General features: G+C 37.0%; 1 protein-coding gene across 1 annotated transcript in view; it reads right to left on the bottom strand.

Moving 5' to 3' along the window:
* The window catches only part of STARD13 (StAR related lipid transfer domain containing 13), a 708719-nt gene that overhangs the window by 455807 nt on the left and 227740 nt on the right, over positions 1-25172 (bottom strand). The window contains exon 4 of the mRNA XM_027877625.1: positions 2157-2291. Within this exon, the coding sequence (XP_027733426.1) occupies positions 2157-2291 (135 nt within the window). The remainder of the gene's footprint in view (positions 1-2156; positions 2292-25172) is intronic.

Raw genomic sequence — 25172 nt, 5'->3', positions numbered from 1 at the left:
TGTGTGTGTGTGTGTGTGTGTGTGTGTGTGTGTGTGTGTGTGTGTGTGTGAGATATGATTTTCCATAAGTATTTTGTTTTTAGTTTAGGAACATCTTGATCAAATAGATGAGATCAGACAGAAGTGAATTTCTTATGCCCATCTCAGAGATACCAACTTGATGAAACTGTACATATCATAAAGAAACCAAAGAGGTGCTTGTTGTTAAGTTAGTGGATCTTTGCCAAACGCAAGTGGCCCTTTTTTTTGTCTTCCCAGTTCACTGAGTTGAAACTCTCATTGGCATCTCTTTTAAGGAGTTTGTGTACGTTCAAAGATGTACAAACTCAAGTAGAAAAAAGTGCATAGAAGAAATGTGCTGTCATTGGACCATAGGAGCATCAGCCCATTTGGAGCCCTCGTTGGAAGGGGCCTCAGACGCCGTCCACTCCAGCTCCCTCACTTTACATTTGAGGGAACTAAAGCCCAGGTTGTTAAATAACTTGCCTAAAGTCACATGTGGAGTCAAACTAATTTTAATACAACTGATGAACTAAAGACCCTTTAGATGAGACAAAAAGACAAATGAAATAACTAAGTTAGTGGCGGCGTATGGCAAGAGCTTGGGACTGTAGAAGGTCTGAGAAGATGTATCTCCTTCCTTCTGCTGGGGACATGGGTTCAAACCTATGTTTGCAGAAATAGTCACTTTGTCAGTTGGTTTTGCTTAACTGCTCTGTTACAAAAGAAGGAGCATTGAGAGTGGGGTAGGGAGAGGGAGAGGAGGTCTATTCTAAAATGATTATGATATTAAAACATGGCATCAAAACTTTTTAAAAACTAAGACATAAAGAAAAGCAGATAAGTAGAGAGAAAAAATATATTGGGTGTAAGTAAAAAACAAACAAAACTTTGAATGATGTTCCTCCCACAAGTCAGTTTGTCTAATGGAAATAAAAATGTGGTGATTAAGTCTTCATATGACATTACTTTAACTAAGTTTGCTAACACCTCAATCACACAAAAAGCACTTATTGTGTTCTGTGTGCCTAGCACAATGCTAAGCAAAACAGTCCCTGCCCTCAAGGAACTTACATTCTATCAGAATATCTAAGAATTCAAGAATTAAATTTCATTTCATGAAAAATTACTTAATTTGCCTGTCAAAAACAAGATAAAACTCAATAGAGAAAAATGTTAGGGACTTATGGATTGATGTCTAGGAGACAGGGTGGGAATGACTGACTGGTCAGGTACAAGTACAAAAGAAAAATCTCAGGGTTTTTAGTAGACCACAATTTCAATATTGGTTAATAATAAAATATTAATTTTTAAAGCTAATATAATATTGAAAGGAATTGATAAGAGGATGCCTCAGAAGATCCCCAAAATGGTTCTACTAAATCATTATTTCACAAAGCAAGCTTCTCTCTATAACCCAAACTGGTTCAAATATAGAGGTTCTACTTACTTAGGGGTTCCATAACCAACAAGTGTTGTGAGGCACTTACAATGGATTTAGTGATTTCAATCATCACAGAACTGACTACAAGTTTGGAAAATTAGATGGATAAGGATGATTCAAATACAATGCTCTTCAATCCTTATTAAGTAACATGTAAACAAAATAAAAGAATGAGAATGATTTCTTTTGGAAAAGAGAAGGCAGAGGGTTATGCAAATATATAAAATTCTATGCAGCAGATGGTGGCTGGTGGATCTGGTTTCTCCCATACCAGATGGCTCTTTCCTGAGACTTTGAGCAGTGTGGATTGTGCCGTTGAACTGTAGAAAATCCACAGACGGACAGCTGCGGATAGTATGAGACTACTGGATGGACTCAGAGAATAATTGTTGAGAGTCAAGAGTTAACTGGTTACACACAGCAGCTGATATCTCTCCCTTCACCATACTGGACTAGCCACTGTCTATGAACAAGATAACAACCACATACTGTACTTTTCTCCCTTCTCTCTTTGTGTTAAGAATTAGTTTTTCTTTATACATACCTACATATGCATGCCATGATGAAAAAACATTGTCAGGGCATGTGATATAGTTAATTGAAAGCAACACCAATGAAGTATACACAGTGTTATTTCTCCCTCATGATAAATAACATTGCTTTGGTGGTGCTCAGTACATTAGAAAGAATATGCTGTAATACAGCCACTTACTTTCATCTTCGGTCGTGCACCAGTTGGCATTGGGTTTGGCACAAAATCTAGATCCAGGACACTTTCCTCCTTATTTCTACAAATTCCCTTGCTTTGATGATCTTTATTAAGTACACTTTCCACTTTTTTAGAACTCTGTTCAGGGAGAGAGAGAGGAAAAAAAAGAAATATTGAAAGCATTTTTGTTAAATATCTTCCATTACAGTCCTACTCCTAATAGTGGCTAGGAGACGATACTGCCTTGTTGAAACAGGTCCTACAAAGCTAGAAAATCTTCGAGTGTGGGGACAGCAACTGAGGGTGAATGTTATCCTGGGATCAGTCTCACAAAGGTTCGAGAGGCTCATGGCTTCAGGAAGATGAGTTTTTCAGCTACAGAAACACCTGGTAAGTTATTGAGAGGTTGCAGCCTGTATTGGTGGAGGAGTAGTTACACCAGTGAAATCAGAGCTCCTTTAAGTATTGGAAAATATTGGTAAGATGCAAACTTCAAAACTTATAAGACCCATGTTTTTTTAATTCAATTTAATTCAGTAAGCTCTTATTAAGTATCTACTATGCAAAGGACTTCGTGCTGTGTGAGCATACAAAGACACAAAGGAAATAGTCCTTTCCTTCAAAGAGGGCAGCAAGGTAGCAAAGTGGATAGAGGGTCAGGCCTGGAGTCAGGAAAACCTGAGTTCAAATTCGGCCCTAGATTCAACCTGCTGTTTATTATGAGGATCAAATGAGATAATAATTGTAAAGCACTTAGCACAGTTCTGTCATATAATAAGCACTTTATAAATGTAAGCTATTTTATATTATGTATGTACATATGTATGTACATATATACAAGGTAAATTCAAAGTTAATTTTGGGGAGCAATAATAGTAATAATGACTTGGCATTTATATAACACTTAAAGGTTTTCAAAACATTTTACATATGCTATTTCATTTGATCCTCTCAATAACTTTGTGAGGCAGGTGGTATTATTATGTCTGCTTTATAGATGATAAAATTAAGACTAAGAGAAGTTAATGACCTGTGTAGGGTCATACAGCTAGTAAGTTTCTGAGGCAGGATTTGAACTCAGCTCTTCTTGATTCCATGTCCAACATTCTGGCCTGTAGGAAGTGGCCTGTAGGAAGTGGCACTTGAAATTCAAGGAAGTTAAGGATTCCAAGAGACAGAAGTGAGGAGGGGCATGGCAAAGGCATGGCAGAAGGAAACGAGATGTGTAGAGTGAACAGATGACAGGTCATTTTGGTTGACATGTCCAGTATATGCATGGAGTGGTGTAAATTTGAATGTGGATATTTTCTCCACCAATGCCGACTACAACACATCTAAACTTTAGAAGAAATTCTCCTTGAATTGCTCTGATAAAGACAATTAGAGACATCAGGACTTTGCTAGACCAGTCTTCAGGTGACAGACACACAATTAATCATCCCACCACTGACCCTTACTAGCTTGGGTTAGTAAGGGACCTTGGGCTCCCTGACATTCAGTTTCCTCACATGTGAATGAAAGGGAAAGGGGGCAGGGAATAAGCATTTATACAGTGCCTCCTAGGTGCCAGGGACTGTGGTTAGTGCCTTGCAAATAGAACTTGATTTATCCAGCTCCAGATCACCCCGGTTTAGCACACATTCTATGATGAGGCACTTGGAGGAAAATTTTGCTGAAAGGTAAAATACAGAGCTGTTTTTAGCCAATTCAATTAGACAAATATTTATTAGTGAAGGAGGATGTTTATTAAGCATTTCTATGCTACGCAGGACTGTGATAAATGATAGGGACTCAAAGTTTAAAAATGACATTGAACGAGTTCTGAAAATGACTGCAAACTGAGAAGGCTATAATATCTATAATATAATATAAATAAATAAGAATGATTCATGGTAATAACAATAATGGTTATAGCTATAATTTACATAGTAGTTTAATGTTGGAAAAGCCCTTTACATAGCTAGGATGTGTTAAAGGCAAAGGAGAAAACCTGACAAAGTACTATGGGTAATTTAAGAAGGGAGAGATCATTTTCATGTAGAGGGATCAGGGAAGACTTCTTGGAAGAGGAGGCACTTGAGCTGGACCTTGAAAAATGTAGGGTGCATCAAAACTCAAAAGCAACTAATTGCAATTAATTCAATTTAAATTGTGGAGACCCATGTTTTATAGAATATTATTAGCATAAACAATCAGAATGGAATAAAAGAACAATACTGACTTTCAGTATCTTATTTTACTTTAAAAAGTTTATCTTGGGGCAGCTAGGTGGCACAGTGGATAGAGCACTGGCCTGGAGTCAGGAGGACCTGGAGATCAAATCTGACCTCAGACACATAACATGTACTAGCTGTGTGACCCGGGGCAAGTCACTTAACCCCAATTGCCTAGCCTAAAAAAAACAGTTTATCTTAAAAATGACAAGCAGGATGATTTCATAAAAACCTGGAAAGACTAACACGAACTGATGCATAGTGAAGTGGATAGAACCATGAGAACATTGTACACAGTAATAGCAATATTGTATGATGAAGAATTGTGAATGACTTAGCTATTCTCATCAATACAATGATCCAAGACAATTCCAAAGGACTCATGATGAAAAATGCTATCCATCTCCAGAGAAAGAACTGATGTCTAAATACAGACTGAAGCACACTATTTTTCACTTTCTTTCTTTCTTACTTTTTTTTTGTTCAAGTCTTCTTACCCAAAATGACTAATCTGGAAATGTTTTTACATGATTGTATATGTATTAGCTATATCAGATTGTTTACCATCTCAGGGAAAGGGGAAAGAGGGAGAGAGGGAGGGATAGAATTTGGAACTCAAAACTTAAAAACAAAGAATGGTGAAAATTGTTTTTACATGTAATTAGGAAAAATAAAATATTCTTAAAAATAAAAAGTTTCCACTTTAAAAAAGTAACTCCATAAATAAATATAATAAATGAAAGAATAATTTAAAAAATTAAAATATTTGTGTTATAGATAATACAAAGGTAAATAAAATACTAATGTTGTATCAAAAATAAATTTATTTTAAACTTAATGGGATCATCTCTAGTATAGGCTGATAGCCAGGTCCCAAATTAAAAAAAAATTAAAAGCTATAGATGAAAAAAGATATAAACCAAAGTTATGATCAGATTCTTTAGTGTGCATCTTTCTCTCAAATAACATACTAAAAATCTCACTCAAAACTCTTTAAGTTATTAATAGAAGTTATAGTACATGGAAGGTTTTCAGTTTTTAAAACAGGTTTTTTCCAGTTACATGTAAATACAATTTTTAACACTTTTTAAAATTTTGAGTTCCAAATTCCCTCCTTCTTGCCCCTTCCCTCTCATTGAGAAGGTAAGCAACTTGATATAGGTTATGCACGGGCAGTCATGCAGAGCTTATTTCAGTATTAGTCATGTTAAAGCAAATACAGACTCAGGGAATCTCTCCCAAAAAATAAAGAAAAAATTTTAAAAGTATGCTTCTATTTGCTTTCAGACTCCCTCAGTTCCTTCTTTGGAGGTGGATAGCATTTTTTATCTTAAGTCCTTCAGCATTGTCTCGGATCACTGTGTTGCTGAGAATAGGTAAGTTATTCACAGTTGATCATTGTACAATATTGTTGTTACTGTGTACACTGTTCCCCTGGTTCTGTTAATTGCACTTTGCATCAGTTCACATAAGTCCTTGCAGGTTTTTCTGAAAGCTTTCTACTTGTCATTTCTTACAGTGCAATAATATTCCATCACAATCATATACCAAAATTTGTTCAGCCATTGCCCAATTGATGGGCATTTCTTCAGTTTTCAATTCTTTGACACCACAAAAAGAGCTGCTATAAATATTTTTGTACATATAAGCATTTTCTTTTGACCTCTTTGGGATACAGACCCAGTAGTAGTATTGCTGGGTCAAAGGGTATGCACAATTTTATAGCCTTTTGGGTATAGTTTCAAATTGCTCTCCAGAATGGTTGGATCAGTTCACAACTCCACCAACAGTGCATTAGTGTCCTAATTTTCTCACATCCCCTCCAACATTTGTCATTTTCCTTTTGTGTCATATTAGCCAATTTGATAGGTGTGAGGTGGTACCTCAGAATTGTTTTAATTTGCATTTTTTCATATGACTATAGATAACTCCAATTTCTTTGTCTGAAACCTGCCTGTCCATGTCCTTTGACCATTTATCAACTGGGGAATGACTTGTATTCTTATAAATTTGACTCAGTTCTCTATATATTTGAGAAATGAGGCCTTTATCAGAGAAACTTGATGTAATTTTTTTCAGTTACGATTATTGTACATTTCCCTCCATCTTACATTTTTGTCTGATTATCCTTCTCTCCCATTTTACCCTGTCTCTCCTCAAAAGTGTTTTGCTTCTGACCACTGTCTCTTCCAATCTGATCTCCCTTCCATCAGCTCCCCTTCCTTCTCTTAATCCATTCCCCTCCTACTTCCCTGTAAGATAAGATAGATTTCTAAACACAACTGAATGTGTATGTTATTTCCTTTTTGAACCAAATCCCAATAAGAGTATGGTTCAAGTGTTGTCTGCCCATCCCCATCTTCCCCTCCATTATATAAGCTCTTTCACACCCTTTTTATGTGAGATAATTTACCCCGTTCTACCTCTCCCTTCCCCCTTCTTCCAGTGGATCCCTCTTTCTCACCCATAATTTTATTTCTTTAGCTATCGTCCCATTATAGTCAATCACACCCATGCCCCCTGTCTATGTATACTCCTTCTAACTGTCCTAATAATGAGAAAGTTCTTAGGAGTTACAAGTATCATTTTCCTATGCAGGAATGTGAATAGTTTAACCTTATTGAATCCTTTATGATTTCTCTTTCTTATTTACCTTTTTATGCTTCTCTTGAGTCTTGTATTTGAAGATGAAATTTTCTTTTAAGCTCTGGTCTTTTCATTGGGAATGCTTGAAAGACCTCTGTTTAGTTAAATATACATTTCCCCCCTGAGGGATTATACTTAATTTTGCTGGGTATGTGATTCTTGGTTGTAATCCTAGCTCCTTTGCTTTCTGAAATATTATATTCTGAACCCTCTGATCCTTTAATGTGGAGGAGGCTAAAACTTGTGTTATCCTAACTGTGGCTCCATGACATTTGAATTGCTTCTTTTTGGCTGCATGCAATATTTTCTCCTTGACCCGGGAGCTCTGGAATTTGGCAATAATATTTTTGGGAGTTTTCCTTTTGAAATCTCTTTCAAGAGGTGATCAGTGCATTCTTTCAATTTCTATTTTACTCTCTAGTTCTAGAATATCAGGGCAGTTTTCCTTGATAATTTCTTGAAATATGATTTCTAGGCCTTTTCTTTTCTTTTCTTTTTTTTTTTTTTTTGGATCATGGCTTTCAAGTAGAAAAATAATTCTTAAGTTATTTCTCCTTGATCTGTTTTCCAGATCAGTTGTTTTTCCAATGACTCAGTTCACATTTTCTTCTATTTTTTTCATTCTTTTGATTTTGTTTTATTGTTTCTTGATGTCTCATGGAGTCATTAGCATCCACTTGCCCAATTCTGATTCTCAAGAAATTATTTTCTTGAGGACAGCTAGGTGGCACAGTGAATACAGCACTGGCCCTGGATTCAGGAGGACCTGAGTTCAAATCTGGCCTCAGACACATAACACTTACTAGCTGTGTGACCCTGGGTAAGTCACTTAACACCATTGCCTAGCCAAAAAAAAAAAAAAAAGAAGTTATTTTCTTCAGTGAGCTTTTGTACCTCCTTTCCTGTTCCACTTTCTAAGGAGTTCTTTTCTTCAGTGAATTTTTGTACATCTTTTTTTTTCATTTGACCAATTCTGATTTTTAAGAAGTTATTCTCTTCATTGGGTTTTTGTACCTCTTTTACCATTTGGCCTATTCTGTTTTTTTTTTAAAGGTGTTATTTTCTTCAGTATTTTTTGTGCCTTCTTTACCAAACTATTGACTCTTTTTTATTTTCTTGCATCATTGTCATTTCTTTTCTCTATTTTTCCTCTACCTTTCTTATTTGATTTTTAAAATTCTTTTTGAGCTCTTCCAGGAATTCTTTGTTTTAGGGCATGGGGTGGGGGCTCAGACCAGTTTACATTTTTTTTGAGGTTTTGCATGTAGCTATTTTGATTTTGTCGTCTTCTTCTGCGTTTGTTTGGCCTTTCCTGTCACCACAGCAACTTTCTATAGTCAGGTTCATTTTTTGTTGCTTTCTCATTTTCCCAGCCTATTTCTTGACTTTTAACTTTATGCTAAAGTTTGGTTCTGCTCCCAAAGTAGAGGGTGCACTGTCCCAACCTTCAGGTTTTTTGTGCAGCTCTTTTCAGAACTAGTTTTGGGGGTCTGTAAGTTTTTAGTTCTTCTGAGGTGTTATGATCTAAGGAGAGGTGTAGTCACTGCTTTCCTGGACTATGCTCTGGTTGTTGAGCAACCACAAGCATTCTTTTCTGCCCTGGAACTGTGACCAGGGTCTCCACTCCCCTGTGGTTGTATGCTCTAGTGTGCTAGTACTTCTTGCCCTGGGACTGTGATGCAGAACTGCATAAAAGCAATGAAACAAAGTCCTGCTTCCAGTGCCAGAAAAGGATCCCCTATAATCTCCTTCTGACCAGTTATCTGATCCCATTACTGTAGGTGGACTGAGAAGCCACAGATGCTAATTCAGTCACCCCCAAGGACTTCTGCTGGCTTGCTAGGGCACAACCTGCACTAGACTATGCTCCACTTTCACCCTGGTGAAACAGACCTTTCCTACTGACCTTCTAAGTTGTTTCACCCCATCCTTTTGTTGATTCTACTACTCTAGAATTGTTTTGAGGCATTATCTTAAAGTTATTTAGAGGAAAATTTGGGAGAGCTCAGGAAAGTCACTGCCTTTATTCTGCCATCTTGGTTCTACCCTCTCAGCTTTCAGCTTTTGTTTTTTAAATTAGAACAAATGATATTTCAAGAAGCAGATCCCCAACAGCACCATATATCTCTTTCTAAGTCAAGGGAAAACTTATACTGTAACTGTATAATCACCATGTTGTTGTCTATATATGGAAGCCAAGTGCCTCAAAATATGTAGCACAAAGAGAACTCTACATTTTTTTAGGTTCAGCAAAAGATTTATTATCAAGTCACTGTGTCAGCTGTCTGTTATTTTATCCATCAATGTTTAGCCATCAGGTGGTGCTGTGAGTCACCATCCTGATCACATTCATCAGGAAAGCTCCAAAGCTAGCACTCCTATACTGCTCATTCTGGGGGTTATGGGCAACCACTCTGCTAGGCAGAACTGCTGAGTTTTCTATAGTTCTCAGGGAATCAACCTTCTATTCTTCAACTTTACCTCCTTGGGAAGAGAGGATACCATCTTCTTTTCTAGTAGTATGGAATCACTACAGATTTATCCAATCAGAAGTCAGCTCATATGCCCCCACCTATGGCAAACCCTGCCCCTTCCCTGAACCTGCAATGTTTCCTGAATCCTAGTCACATGAGTTGTCTGGAATTCAAAGATTAAGTGATTTGCCTATGGACACATACCTAGTTTCAGAGGTAAAATTCAAATTTAAAGCTTTCTGATTCCAAGTACAACATCATCAGTCAACAGCAATGTGCTGAGCTCTATCCACTAAATTATACTGCCTCTTTTTCTTATATCTTTATTATCTATTACATGGGGCAAATATGCATGGAATTGAAGTAGGTTATATTTTCCTTCAGCAGCCTTGTTCTCTTTTTTGGGAAGTCTAGCTTTACCTGCATATCTTCCATCTAGACTTGCTGTCTTAGTAGAACATTCAAAATGCCTAACATACTTGAGTAGAAGTAGATATTGTTTACTAAACATCTCAGTTAGCTAAGGGTTAATTCAGAATTCTTCAGGCAGTCTCTCTCAGGCCTATAAAGAATAATATGTACTATATATAGTACACGGAATACTATGGAACTTTTATAAATTGTAAGAATATTAATACCAAAGATCCATGTATAGACCAATTCCCTCAAACTCACCCCCATCAACACATATTTTGTTGCATGACCAATTTAGAACCATAGTGTGTGTGTGTGTATGTGTGTGTGTGTGTGTGTGTGTGTGAAATCGAGTCAACAGACATTTATTAAGCACTTACTAATGCCAGACATTGTGCCAAGTACTGGGAATACAAATGCAAGCAGTAAGATAGTCCCTGCTCTCAAGGAGCTTGTACTATAATGGGGAAGACAACAAATAAGAGGAAGTTGAAAAGGCAGGAGGTGGCAGGGAGAAGGGACTTTGGTAGAAAAAGTCCAGAGAGTCAACAAGGGAACCCTGAGATGAATGAAAATACAACTGGCTTGCGTTCTTTCCTTAAAATGGAGGTTCTGAGAGGAACCAATCATCGTAGTTCCTTGAGGGTAAGCACTGTCTTTTGTCTCTTTTTTATGTCCCCATTGCTTAACACAATGTCTGGCACATAACAGAAGCCTAATAAATGCTTACTGATTGACTGATTCAAAGGAAGTTATCAGAGGGGCAGGGTGGTGGTGATTTTTTAACATAATTTTCATTTTCTTATCACTTCAATTTCTAAACATATTCCTTCCCCTCCTCTCCCTAGTGAGCCATTCTTGTTAACTTAAAAAGTAATTAAAAATAATTTTTAAAAAAATATTTTAAAATAATTAAAAATAAAAGTAATTTAAAAAGAAAGAGAACAAAAGCGGTTTGGCAAAACCAACCAATGCATCAATTGAGTTTGATAGGGTATGCAGTATTCCAGCCCTTAGTCCTCTACCGTTGCAAAGAAGAAAGGGAGGTTCTTTCTCTCATCCCTTCTCAATGCCAATCTTCTTGATTATTATAATTATATAGTATTCAATTTCATTTTTGTGCTCTTTCCATTTACATTGTTGTAGCTACACACAGACACACACACACACAAATATAAAAATAAGTATACATTTATTTTCCTGGTATAGCCTCATATTGCACGAGTTCATACAAGTTTTCCCATCTTCCTCTAATGATTCATATTTTCATATGGTGCCTCAGTTTGCTTGGCCACTAACAAAGGATAGGAATTTACTTTGTTTTAGTTCTTGGCAATCAATAAAAGGATGCTAGGAATATTTTGGTATATATAGGACCTTTCTTTCTGCCTTTGAACTCCTTGGAGTATATACCTAGTGCTGAAATCTCTTAGTCAAAGAGTACGAACATTTTAATTACATTTTTTAAAAGCAGAATTCTAAACTGCTTTCTGGAGTTATTGGACCATCTGACATCTCTTCTAACAGGGCATCATTATGTCAATCATTCTGACTACCCTCCTACATTGATTATTTCTACTTTCTGTTATCTTTACCAACTGTCTGAGTATAAGGTAAATGCTAAAAATTATTTTGATTTGCATTCTTTTCCTTATTAGTGATTTGGAGCAGTTTTTCATATGGTTATTAATAGTTTGCAATTCTTATTCTAAGAACCCTTTGTTGATATCCTCTGACTCTTTATCTATTGTTGAATGGCACTGCCATATTTTATAAGATTTCATTCATCTATGCCAGTTTAAAAAAGTCTGTAAGCAAATTAGCATTATTGCATAAAAGGGTGCCAATGAGTTAAGGTAAAATAATTACAGTACAAAATGGACTTTTGGGTTACTGTTACCTTAACCTAAAGGTATGACCATAATTGTAATGATTTTTGACACACTGAAAAGTCCTCCAGTGAGTGAGCTGCACTGGGAAAGGGAAGCTTCTCAGCATTTCAATAAGTTGCCATTTGCCCTTGCTTCCAAGTAGGGTTTTATCTATTTTCTTATAATTTGGGACAACTAAGGTACATATTACACTAAATCAAAAACTCAAAGTTTATTTCTAGAATTAAGCAATAACTTGGCATATGAGATTCTGTTTCTTCTTGTGCTTAATTCTATTCCTGTCAGAGAAGGGTTTTTTTTTGTTTCCAGAATTATTTGTGTAAGAAGGAGACTATCATTAACAGCTACAAAATAAGCCTTGAGAAAGATCAGTAAGTTAGTTGAGAAATGAAAAAAGAGCCCTATGTAAAAATGGCCCAATTTGATAAAGAGGACACTGCAGAGTTGATGCTACGAAAAAGTAATATTTTATTATAGAGTTTTTCATTTTTTCTTTTATCAAATCTCAGAGCCTTAAGAGATATCTTTCCTATTGCTTTTCCTGTCACTGTATTTAATGAAATGAATTTGCTTTCTTTTTCTTGAGCTGCTAGAGTAGTTAGTCAGTCAATAAACATTTATTAGTCATCTACTGTGCACCAGGCACTATGATAAGCATAAAAAATATGAAAAAAAGCAAAAATCGTCCCTGTTCTCAAGGGGCTCATATTCTAATGGGGGAAACAAAATGTAAATAGCTAGGAATATACAAGATCTATAGAGAGAATAGATGGAAGGCAACCACAGAGGGGATAGCACTAATAGCTGGGGAAACAAGAAAAGGACTCATACAGAAAGTGTGATTTAATCTGAGTCTTGAAGTAAATCAGAGAATCTAAAAGGGGGAGGTAATGAGGAAGAACATTCTAAGAAAGAAGAATAGCCATCGCAAAGGTATGGAGACAGGATAAGAACTGTGTAAAAAACAGCAAGTTGATTAGGCTAGCTGGAAGGTAGAGTATGTAGATGGAAATAAGTGTAATGCAATTGTAAAGGTAGGAAGAGATCAGGTTATAGAGAGCTTTAAATGCAAAAAAACAAAAGGCATTTAATTTGATCCTGGAGTAACTGGAAACCATTAGAGTTCACAGAGCGCAGGGGGGTGAGTAGGAATGGAGGTGGGGGCTGACATGGTCAGACTTATGTTTTAGCAAAATCACCGTGGCAATACAGTGAAGGATGGATTGGAGAGATGGGGAAGAGACTTAAGGCAGGGAGACTACCTGGAAAATTATTGCCATAGTCCAGGTAAGAAGGGATGAGAGCCTATATGCAGGTGGTGGCTTTGTGAGTAGAGAGAAGGGGAATTGAGATGTTGTGGAGGTATAAATTAAAAGCTAATGAGGGGGGAAACAGTGAGTTCTATTTTGGATATGTTGAATTTGGGATACCGATGAGCTATCTCATTTTTGAGATTTCTAAAAGGCAGTTGACAGTATAGGATCATCACTCTGGAGAGAGACTAGGGTTGGACATATAGATCTGGCAATCAACCACACAGAAATGATCATTGAACTCGTCAAAGCTGATAATATTACAAGTGAGAGAAAATAGAGATTAAAGAGAAGAGGACCCAAGACAGCACCTTTTATTGTGTGTGATATGAATGAAAAAGCAGGGAAAGGATACCAAGGAATAAATGGGCAGGAGGAGAAAAAGGAGAGAACAGTTTCATGAAAGCCCAGAGAGGAAAGTGTATATAGAAGGTTAAGTGATTAACCTTAAATGAAGGTTAAAGACTGGGTGAAATGCTGGACAGAGGTCAAGAAGAATCAGGATTGAGAAAAAGCCATTAATTTGGCAATTAAGAGATCACTGGTAACTTTGGGGAGAAAAGTTTCAGTTGAATGATGAAGTCAGAAGCTAGATTGTATTTAAAAGAGTGAGAAGAGAAGAAATGGAGGTACTATTATTTTTTAATCTTAAAAAAAACTTTTATAAAAATTCAGTTTTTTAATGAACAAAAAAAAAATCTATTACGTTTCCCTTGAAACCTCCTCCTCCCACTGAAAAATAAAGGAAAAAAAAACCTTTGTAACAAATACATATAGTCAAGTAAAACAAGTTTGTGCATTGGCTGTGTCTCAAAAATATATGTCTCAATCTGCACCCTGAGGCCAACACCTCTCTGTCAGGAGATGGGTAGCATGTTTCATGTAGATGACTTTCTCAAAGGGTTTAGCCAAAAAGGGAGGAGAGTTATAGGAAGATAGATAGTATTGATGGTAGTAGGATCAAGTGAAGGTTTTTAAGGAGGGGGGAGTCATGGGCATGTTTGCAGGTAGCAAGGGAGAAGCCAGTAGATAGGTAGAGATTGAAGAAAATAAAGTAGAAATATAGTGGGAGCAATCTGTTAGACAATACAGAAGGGGTGGAGATCAAAGGAATGTGTAGAGAGATTAGCCTCAGCAAGGAAAAGAGCCACCTCTTTATCCAAGATAGGAGTGGAGGAGATGATGAGGGAACATGTCTGAGTGAGGTGAGATGAAGGAAAAGTTGAATGGCATATTTTTCTAAAAATGTGAGGCAAGATCTTCAGCCATGAGGGTAGGAGACTTGAGGAGAACTGAAGAGATGTCAAACAGATGATGTGAAGAGTGGAATAGTGAATCAATCAGGGGGGACTAGGATGATTGCTTTGCTGCAGTGAGGGCCCAGTTGAGACTGGCTAGCATAAATGTGCAGCGGACCCAGTCAGCAAATTTTCATGATTTCTTCCAGCTCTGTTCAGTAGCAGGTGAATAGGACTAAAGGAGAAGGATGGTGAAAATAATCAATGGTTGAGATTTGTCATGGAGTGATCCATGGTAGGACAAAGGTGCAAGGAATTTAAAAGCAGAAAATCGTACAGAACTGAATTGGTGTTAAGATATGGAAGAGAGAAAAATATAGCAATACAGTGGTGAAGCACTAGGAAAAAAACTGAAAGGTAAAGGCAACAGAGGTCATGATGAAGATGAAGAACAAGGTTGGGGGTCCTAAAGTAAAGGGAAAAATGGAATGATAAAGGATTATGGTAAGATAAAGAAATTGTGGAGATCATGGACATGGAAGTTAAACACTTATGGTTGATGATAAAATCAAGTGTATGACCATCTCTGTGTGAATATCTAAGATAAAATGGAGGAATAAGTCATGGGAATTGAGTAGACTGAGGACCTACATAGGATATTTGAGGGGGCATCAATATTTATGTTGAATTCTCTTAGTATGAGAGAAGGCGCTAATGGGGAGAAAAAGACAGTCACTGAACTCATTGAGGAAAAAGAGAGGATGCCTTGGAAATCAATAGACAATAGTCACCAGGATCTTGACTTGGTGAAAAATGTGGATATTGTGAACCTCAAAGGAGGAGAGGTCGCTGAGTGATGGTGGCAGGGATAAAGACTGAGAGGAACAGAAATGGAGAGCATGGAGTATTCCAAGCTCCCTTACTGTGACTAATGAGTCATGAATATGAGAGAAAGTATAGCTAGCACTGGGTTTTGAGGGAAGTAGTGTTAATAGAATGGAGCCAGGTATCCTTAGGTCGAATCAATTAAACAAGCATTTATTAAGTGTTTACTATGTGCCAGGTATTGTGCTAAGTTTGGGCGATACAAAGAAAGGGAAAAAAATCCCAGCTGTCCACGTGCTCACATGCAAACAACTATGGACAAACAAAAACTGTACAGGATAAAGTGGAGATGATCTCAGAGAAAAGGAACTATGATTAAGGAGGATTAAGAAATCCTTCTTGAAGAAGGTTAGATTTTAAGTGAGACCTGAAGGAAGCCAAGAAAGTCAGGAGGCAAAGCTGAGAAAGGAGAGTTCCAGGTCTGGAAGATAGCTAATGAAAATGCCTAGAGTCAAGAGATGGAGTGCTGTATGCAAATACCAGTACCTAGGCCAATGTCTCTGGATTAAAGAGTATGTGGCAAGGAGTGGGGAGGAGGGTAAGGTATAAGAAAAGACTGGAAATGTAGGAAGGTTTGAGTGAGTACCAAAAGATGAAAGGACGAAGAGATTTAAGATGAAAGAAAGTTTGTTTATTGTAGAACAAGAATTCCATAGGGCACAGAGGAAGGAACGGACATATCTGAAGTAGGATATTGGTAGGGGTTAGGGTTGAGGTAGATGAGAGTAAGGAAGTGGGTAAGTGGGACTGAGCAATAGAATTTGTACATTCATAGCCAGAGGTTCAAAATTACTAGGATAGGTAAAGTATCATTATTGAGGAGTGAATCTAGGCAGAACAAAGTTTGGAGAAAGATCTAAGCATGAGGTTGGACTGTTTGAGGTCTAACCTTGAAGTTCACCATCCTGGCAGATAGAGATGTTGCATCCTGTGAAACCAAAAGAGGACTGCCTCACGGTAGGCAGAAACAAGCAGAGACAGATGCCTCGTTTGCTGAAACCAGCTTGGATAGAGAGCAAATTGTTAAATTTTTAGTATGAACATTTAGAGCTCGGAAATCAGCAGACTCTATAAATCAGCATTTGATTTATTGTTTTCTTGATTACCTATACTTCAGAAATCAATGGAGATAATAATTAAGAATGCAAATTAAACTTAAAATATGCTATGGTCACCTTCTCACCCTCCTGCAAGCTAGTTGTTAAACATTTACTAGTCCAATCCTGCATACAGGATTCTGGTCAGAAGGCCAGGGGTCTTGCTTGTCTTGGAGAAAGTTCTGAGTGGGTGGGAGAGGGCAATGATAATCCCCTCCCCCCCAACTCTTAACCCCACCCCCCAATCCTTACCCAAATCATGAGGTAGGAGCAAGCCTGGGAATTGGGCAGAGACACCAGGAGTCACTCAGTGCCCACCTAAAAGAAATAGCAATGGAGCTAGGAGTCTTGGTCCCTTGGTGGGCACTGCATCCTGAAGCTGGAAGTGGCCCTGGCTCAGGGACCAAAGGGAAGATGCAGGCACTGATGTATTAGATAGAGCACTAAATTTGGTATCCAGAAGACCTTGATTTAAATTGTGTCTCAGACATCTACTACCCATGTGATTCTAGACAAGTCATTTAAGCACTCTCACCTCTAGCTTCCTCATCTATAAAATTGGATTATAATATCATCAACCTTATGGGGATGTCATGAGAACCAAACAAAATCATATATGTAAAGCATTTTATAAACCTTAAATCACTGTATAAATGTTAAGTATTGTTATTGCTGCTGTTATAATAGCAATAATAACTATTTGTATAATTATTGTCATCAGGAGCCATTTATACTTCCATTTGCTCCAGCATTTCTACCAAATACCAAAGTTGTATTTACCTAGGATATCTAAATACAAGAGGTGATGCACTGGATTAGATTGTGAGCTCCTTGAGTGGGGAGACTGTCTTTTGTCATTCTTTGTATCTCCAGTACTTAGCATAGTGCTTAGTAACATGGTAGATGATGCTTAATAAATACCTATTGACTGATGCAATCCTTGTTGGTGTATGTAATATTAACCTCTTAAAATTCTGTTGAGGTAACATGGGAAAAGAGAGAGAACAGAACTTTGGTTGTGGCAGGGCAGCATAACTATGGTCCTCTGGATTCATGGGGTTTGGGCCTCTGTGTTCTGCCAAAGAGATGCTCCTTTGGGGAAAAAGAGAATGTGAATTGTTTGTTTACCTCAAGGCATCTCATGGGTCTGTGATACAGGTGACATGAAGCTTCAATATCTGTGCATCATTGATGTAATGTGTGATAATTCTGTGCCATGGCAGCTATGAATATTACACAGAAGAAGAAGAGAAGGCTATACAAGATATTTGTTATTTTTTACACTGCATAGAGCTGGACGTTGAAAGAGAACCAGGTTCTCCTGCTCCAAGGGAAGATAATGATGATTCCCAAGATTCAACTAAGTCAGGAGATGAAACGATGAGCCCTGGTATGGGGCGGCTCCTTGAAGAGGGGTTGGGTTGTGAGGCAGTCATATGTTAAGCTGATATGGATAAAAGGGCTTCCAGCTATATTCCCAGGACATGTTTCTGGGACATGTTAGAGAGTATTTCTAGAACACACTTTTAGTGATCCAAGTGGTATCAACAGACACTGTTGAAATACACCTAGAAAATACTGCCAGGGATTACGATCATGGGCAAGAAACTGAAGACCTTAGGGCCACATGTAGGGTTCTGAGTATTCCTTGTGAATTAATTCAGGACCTTCAGGGAGAGAAAGGTGGGTGTGGGAATGGAATAGACGGTTAAGAAGATGGCATTTGAGAGATTTAGTTTTGGGGACCATGACTTAAGATAAATGAATGACAAGTTCTTGAATAAGGACGAAGTATATACCGTAAGGGCCAGTAAACTATACTTGCCTGAATACTGTTTTGGTATATAGTAAGAGAGGCAATAAAACAATGAAGACGAGAAGGGAACATATGTGTTATTAACCCTAGAGGAGCGGCTTCTACTCTACCATACAGCTCTTCCCTGAAACAATACTTCAGATGTGGTGTGATCAGGCATAGTCCAGTAGGACTGATATATGAATGCCCTGTCTCTGTTAATGAATCCTACTTTTGCATGGGCATTTTGCCTGTAGTCATACTCTTGACTCATATTGTACTTACAGCCTACTAAAGCCTCCAAATCTTTTTCTCATGAATTACTGACTAACTATGTCTTACTGGGAGTACTAAGTTGTGGTAGGTCACAGCTAAGCCTGTACAAACTGCCTGGGTTTGAACAGGCCTTGTGACATCAAAATTCAAGAGGGAAGGCCTTAGACTATAGAGTGGAGGTTACAAGTGATTTGGAATTTATGGGATGCTTCCGACCTATGGTTTCTGCCACAGAGGCAGACACCACAGACAGATTTCTTTGTCTCATGCATAATGGGAGTTTTCATACTAGTGAGGTGGTCTCTGGCATCTCTCTGATCCTATTAAAAATATGCTTTGAGGAAGTTTTTCACCTTCTCAGACTTTCTCTTTTTGCAGAGAAAAAGAGGTACAAGGGAATATCTTGGCACTCAACTCAACTGAACCAGAAGCAGGAACAGAAACAGAACTTTCAGATGTATTTGGGCCTTCTATATGACAATTCTAGCACTACAAGCTCAGAAAATTTTCTTTACTTGGGTTAAGTCTTTTATATCACCTCAATACTTGAGGTTAAGATATTTCCCAGAAGTTGCCCATTACAACATGTATTTGTGAAGCTGATTTAAAAAAATTGTAGGATTTTATACCTACTTCTATTAAATTTAATCTTTTCTAATTCTGTCTATGGTTCTAGCCTGTTAAAATGTTTTTGTTTTTATTTATTTATTCATTTATTTTGTGAGGCAATTGGGGTTAAGTGACTTGCCCAGAGTCGCACAGGTAGGAAGTATTATGTATCTGAGGCCACATTTGAATTCAGGTCCTCCTGACTCTAGGGCCTGTGCTCTATCCACTGCGCCACCTAGCTGCCCCTGTTAAATGGTTGCTGACTGTTATCCATGATAACTATCCCTCTGAGGTTTAGGTCATCTACAAATTTGATAAGGATGATATCTCTGTCTTCATCTAAGTCATTGATTAAAAAAACATCTTCGTTATTGTTCTTTCTTCATAATGAGGGGCAATAATAAAAATAATGGCCTCAGATACCATGTAAAATGTAAAATTCTAGATAATAAGATATCTTAATGGACAAAATAATTGGAAGGATGTGATTTATGACAAATATGATATCTATGGAAGGACATACCTTATTTAAAAGGAACAAATAGATTAAAGGGGTAGCAGAGTAAAGTATAGTAAGAACACACATGCACAAGAAACACATGCACTGCACTGGGAAATTATAGTGGAGAGTGTTTGGGTAAAAACAAATGGAGAGAGAAACAGAAGCTATATTGCAGCATGAGTCTACTACAGACATTCTAGCAAGAAGGAGCAAAGGAATGATGACTCTGAAAGAGATTATAAATGAGTTAGTAGTAATGGAGAAATTAAAATGTCTAGATAACCAGTGGAGCTCTTTCCAAAAGCAAAAAAAAAAAAGCTTATAATAGATTCTTGAGTTGACTTAATGGTAAATGCATTTTTCAAAAGGTAGAGGAACTAATAGACTGAACGTCTCCTTTAAATCTGATTATAACTGAGTAGGAGGAACTGGTCACTAAAGAAGAAATAACAGGAACCTTGGGAGAAAAGTGGCCATTCCATCTTTGGAATAAGCTTTCTGCTTTCCATTTCACCATAAGCCTTAGTGTGGATGCTTCTTTCTCTTATCTATTGAGGATGAGTGATTAGTAAAGACTGACTCCTCTTTCTTTGTATCCCTGGCATAGCCCAATTACTGGTACATATGTAGGTACTTAATAAATGCATCTTGAGTGAATGAACTACCCAACATGTTGTATTTATTTCCCCAAATTCTGTTTAGTTAGTGGCCATATGAAGTTAGGTCGAGAACAAAAGCCCAATCTAAGAATCTGGCTTATTTTCTTTTCCATATTAAGTTTAATATTTGAAAGCAACAAAACCTCTGATGTTTGTGCTATATTAGTAGTAACAGACAAACCCGACTGGTATCTCTATACTCACATACTGTGAGTTAAGCAGTGCAACCCTTATGATCCCAAATTTGCTGATGATTAAAGTGAAGCTCAGAGATTTTGTGACATACTTATAGTCACTAATAGTCAGAGGCAGGCCTCCCATATTTCCTAATTTTAACCTGGTCTTATAGGCTTTCTCTATTGTGTTTCCATTAAAACAGTGCCTTCCTCAGGGGTTCAAGGTATGTACCCTTCTCCCTCACTTAGTAGGACTATTGTTCAAGAGGCAAATGAGGTAGGGGGTTTGCAAGACTAAACTCAGAAAATTAGAGAGTGAAATTAAGAGGTAAGGAAGGAAAAAACACACAGTATGACAAGGTTTACACTTGCAGAGGATAAAAAAATTGCCTCTACTCTAACACCACAGGGTACCTGTGACAATTAAGAAACAAAACAAAACAGCCCTCCATGAATATTACTCATGACTTCCTTTGCCAGCACGTTCCCTCACCACTTAACCTTCCAGGTCATCACTGCCAACTGACCCTTTTTTGTTTTAATTAATATAGTACTTTGTTCAACTAGTACTTTCTTTGTTAATATTGGAAAAGCTATGGGAAGATGAGTACACTGATAAAATGTAACTGAAGCTGTGAATTGGCCCAACTATTCTGGAAAACAATCTGTAATTCTGCAAGAAAAGTCATTAAACTATTTGAGTCCTTTCATTCAGTAACCACTAAGCTTATATTCCAAGGAAGTCAAAGAAAGATAAGATGATCCTGTAAGTAACACAATATTCATAGCAACACTTTTTTATGGTAGCAAAAAACTGAGGATATACAGGGAACCCATGTATGGGGGAATATCTAATGTAGTTAAAATTAGAAGTGAATCTGGTAAATGAGGGAAAAAATGGCAAGTTTCTATGATGAAGGTCTCATATCATATATATACATGTATATACATACAAATGAAACCAATTCAAATTTATAAAACCAAGAGTCATTCCCCTATAGATAAATGGCCAAATGATATGAACAAGCAGTTTTCAAAGGAAGAAATCCAAGTCCTTAAAAGCCATATGAAAAAATTATCCATATCACTACTAATTAGAGAAATGAAAATTAAAGTAATTTTGAAATTTTACCTCATACTCACTGGACTGTCATAGATGACAAAGAGGAAAATGACACATTGGAGGGGCTTTGGAAAAATAAGCACACTAGTATACCGTTGGTAGCTGTGATTTGTTCTGTACAATTTGGATTCAGTCAACGGGCTGCACTTGAGGACCTACAGGGCCACATGTGGCCTCAAGGCTGCAGGTTCTCCACCTCTAGGACTCTAGCTGTTCTAGAAATTTCATAATTTGGAACTATGCCCCCAAAGTTACTAAACTGTGTTCGAGTTGATCCCACTATACCACTATTAGGCTCACTTCCCAAAGAGCAGAAAGAAAAAAGAAAAGAACCTATATGTACAAAAATATGTATAGCAGCTCTAAAGTAGCGAAAATTTGGAAACTAAGGGGGTATCCTCTTACTGGAGAATGACTAAACAAATCGTGGTATATCAGTGTAATAGAATATTACTGTGTCCTAAGAAATGATGAAATAGATAATTCCAGATGAAACTGGAAAGGCCCTTATGAACTGATGCAGACTGAACTGCATAAAACTAGGATAATAAGTTATACAATGAAAACAACATTGTCAAGAAAAATAACTTTGAAAGACTTATGACTGAAATAATAAATGAGTCCAGAATACTGAAGATGAAACACACTACTTACCTACTGCCAAAGATGAGATGAACATAAAATGGGGAGAGACACATACATTTTCTGGTGTGACCAATGTGAAAATTTTGTTTTGTTCAACTATGTGTGCTTATGATAAAGTGATTCTTTTTTCAAAGTTGTTGTTGTTGTTTGAAAGGGGTAGTGGAAGGGACAGACTGTAAATGCATGCAAAAATAAATTAAAAGAAAAAGAAATGTGTATGAAAGGGGGCAGAGAGGGCATGAAGATGTAATGTTGCATAAGCTATTCAATAGTGTTGTATGTTCCACCAGTTTTGCTTAACTGTTTCCTTTTATCACAAAAGAAAGTTCAATGGAGGAAGGTATGGAATGCAGAATATCAGTAAAGTACTACAGTTTAAATAATAAAACACATGAATAAAATTTAATTAAAATAATCTTGGGTTACAATTATTTAAATTTAAACAAATGGATTTTAACACATTAACATCATAACAGCTTCTCAGTTATTTCATGCAAGTCTCCATCAAGTTTCTTTGTGTGTTCATTCATTTCCATTTAATTTTCTTTTTATATAGCAACAAATAGTATATATTTCATTCTTTTTCTTTTGCATTTTCACCCTTTGCATTATTCCAAAAGGAACTGTTAACATTTCTTTACATTTTTACATTTGTCAATTTTAATTGCATTATTCTATTTTACTACATTAATTTACCAGAATTTTTAATCATTCACACTAATAATTGATCTCAACTTCTAAATATAATTTTCTTAGTACTCATCTTGTATGTCTTTTCAAATGCAAAAAATCAAAAAGATTATTAAATGCCTACTGTGTGCCAGGTACTGTGTTAAGTGCTAATTTTTTTCTATAGTTTTTGACCATTGACCACCCTCTCATCCTGAATATATTCTTTCCCTAACTTTCTTCCAAGACCATGTTCTCTCCTGTTTCCTTTACAGTCTATCTAACTGCACCTTATCCAACCACAGAGATGGAGATAGGCATGCTAGTGGTATGAATAAAGGAATAATTATCATGTTTATCAATCATTTATCTCTCACTTGCTAAGCATGGTAATATTGGTCTTTTTTTGGGTCCTCTTTTTTGTCTACACTCTTTATTAGTGGTTTCATCTGTTCCCATAGGTTAAATTATTACTTCTATGCCAATGATCCCTAAATCTATATATTCAGCCTTATTTCCTGAACTTGTTTGAACTATCTACTTCCATTTAGATTCTACTTTTCCCATCAGCATCTTAAATTTAAAATGTCCCAAATTGAATTAATCATCTTTCCCCTTCAATCTTCCTCTCTTAACAACTTTCCCATTTCAGTTGAGATTAACACCGCGCTACAAGTAACCAAAGTTTGTAACATCCTTGACTCTTCACTCCTCATTCTACCTTATCTAGCCACTTGCTATGGATGCTTGATAAGGTGCTAATTTTCTTAATCAATAATTTGGATAAAGTCATAGATGGCATATTTATCAAATTTGCAGATGGCACAAAGCTGGGAAGGATAGTCAACCAACCAAATGATAATTAGAATCCAAAATTATTTTGACAGGCTAGAACATTGGGATGTATCTAATAAGACAAAATTTAATAGAGACAAATGTAAAGCATAGTTGTATTCAAATATTAATTTCAAAGTACAAAATAGGTTTGATATGAGTTTGCTAGAAAGCAACTTGTGTGAAAAGGATGAGGGGGTTTGAATGGACTTCACCACCAGGTGATTAAAAAATGTGATATCCTAGCTTTCCAAAGCTAATACTACCCTGAACTATATTGAGAGAAGCTTAGTATTCAAAATTCGGGTGGTGATGGTCTGCTCTGCTTTGTCCTGGTCAGACCATATCTGGAGTGTTACATTTGGCATTGGGCATTGCTCAGCTGTAGAACATTCAAAAGAGGGCAATGAGAATACTGAAAGAGGACCTCAAGATCATGAAATATGAAGATCAATTGAAGGAATTGGTGTAAGAAGGCTTAGGAGGGCCATAACAGCTATTTTCAAATATTTGAATGACTGTCGTATGGGAGAAGGGATAGACTTTTTGTTTGACTCCACAGGGTTTTTTGTTGTTATTGTTGTTTGACTCCACAGGGTAGAAATAAAAGTAATGGGTTGAAATTGATGCAGCAAATATTAGTTGATACTGGAAAAAATAAGTTTTCATAATTAGTTATTCAAAAGTAGAATGGGCTCTCTTGGAAGGTAGTGGTTTCCTCTGTACTGGAGGTCTTCAAGAAAAAGTTTGATGACTGTTTGTCAGGTATGTTATAGAACAGATTGAACCAGATAGCCTCTCTAATCCATTCTAACTCTGAGATTCATGCCTTGTAGAGTCTTCTTACTCATCATCTTTTCATCAGTCCCTTTATCTCTACTAACGTGGCTGCTACCCTCATTCAGGACTTCGTTACTTCTCATCTTAACTCTTGTAATAATCTAATTGGTGTCCCTACCACCAGTTTCTCCCCTCTCAAATCTATTCTCCACATAGTTGCTAAAATAATCCCCCTCAAGTACAGGTCTGATCTCAGAAGTTTGGAAGATCTGGGTTCCAGTAATTCCTTTAGACACTTTCTAGCTGCATCATCATGGGAAAATAACTTAAACTCTTGGTGATTCATGTTCCTCATCTGTAAAATGAAGAGGCTGGACTTGATGGCCTTAAAAATTCCTTCCAGCTTTGTCTATGATCTTATGAATATCCCAGTTCCTTAATCAAAAATCTTCAGTGGCTCCCTATTATTTCCATAATGAGATAGAAACTCCTCAGCCTGGCATTCAAAGCCTCTAACAGGCTGGTTCCAACCTGCTTTTTGAGTCTTGTTTCACCTGACTCCCTTTTTCAACCCCAGGGAGAGCCCAGAGAGCTCTAGGGGCAGGAGATACTGAAGAGGTATGAGCTTCTGAGTTGATTTCATCAAGTCTGGCCTCTGACAGTACTAGCTGTGTAATCATGAGGCAAGTCACTTGACCCCTCCGTGTCCCAACAATTCTCTAAGCTTTTAATTTAAAGATAAGTAGCTGATCTGTATTAATGGAAGGAATTTCCATACT

The sequence above is a fragment of the Vombatus ursinus genome, unplaced genomic scaffold, assembly GCF_900497805.2.
Source record: "Vombatus ursinus unplaced genomic scaffold, bare-nosed wombat genome assembly UNPS02014813.1, whole genome shotgun sequence".
Classification (NCBI taxonomy): domain Eukaryota; kingdom Metazoa; phylum Chordata; class Mammalia; order Diprotodontia; family Vombatidae; genus Vombatus; species Vombatus ursinus.
The sequence above is the reverse complement of the archived record's forward strand: the minus strand, read 5'-3'. Positions and strand labels throughout refer to the sequence as shown.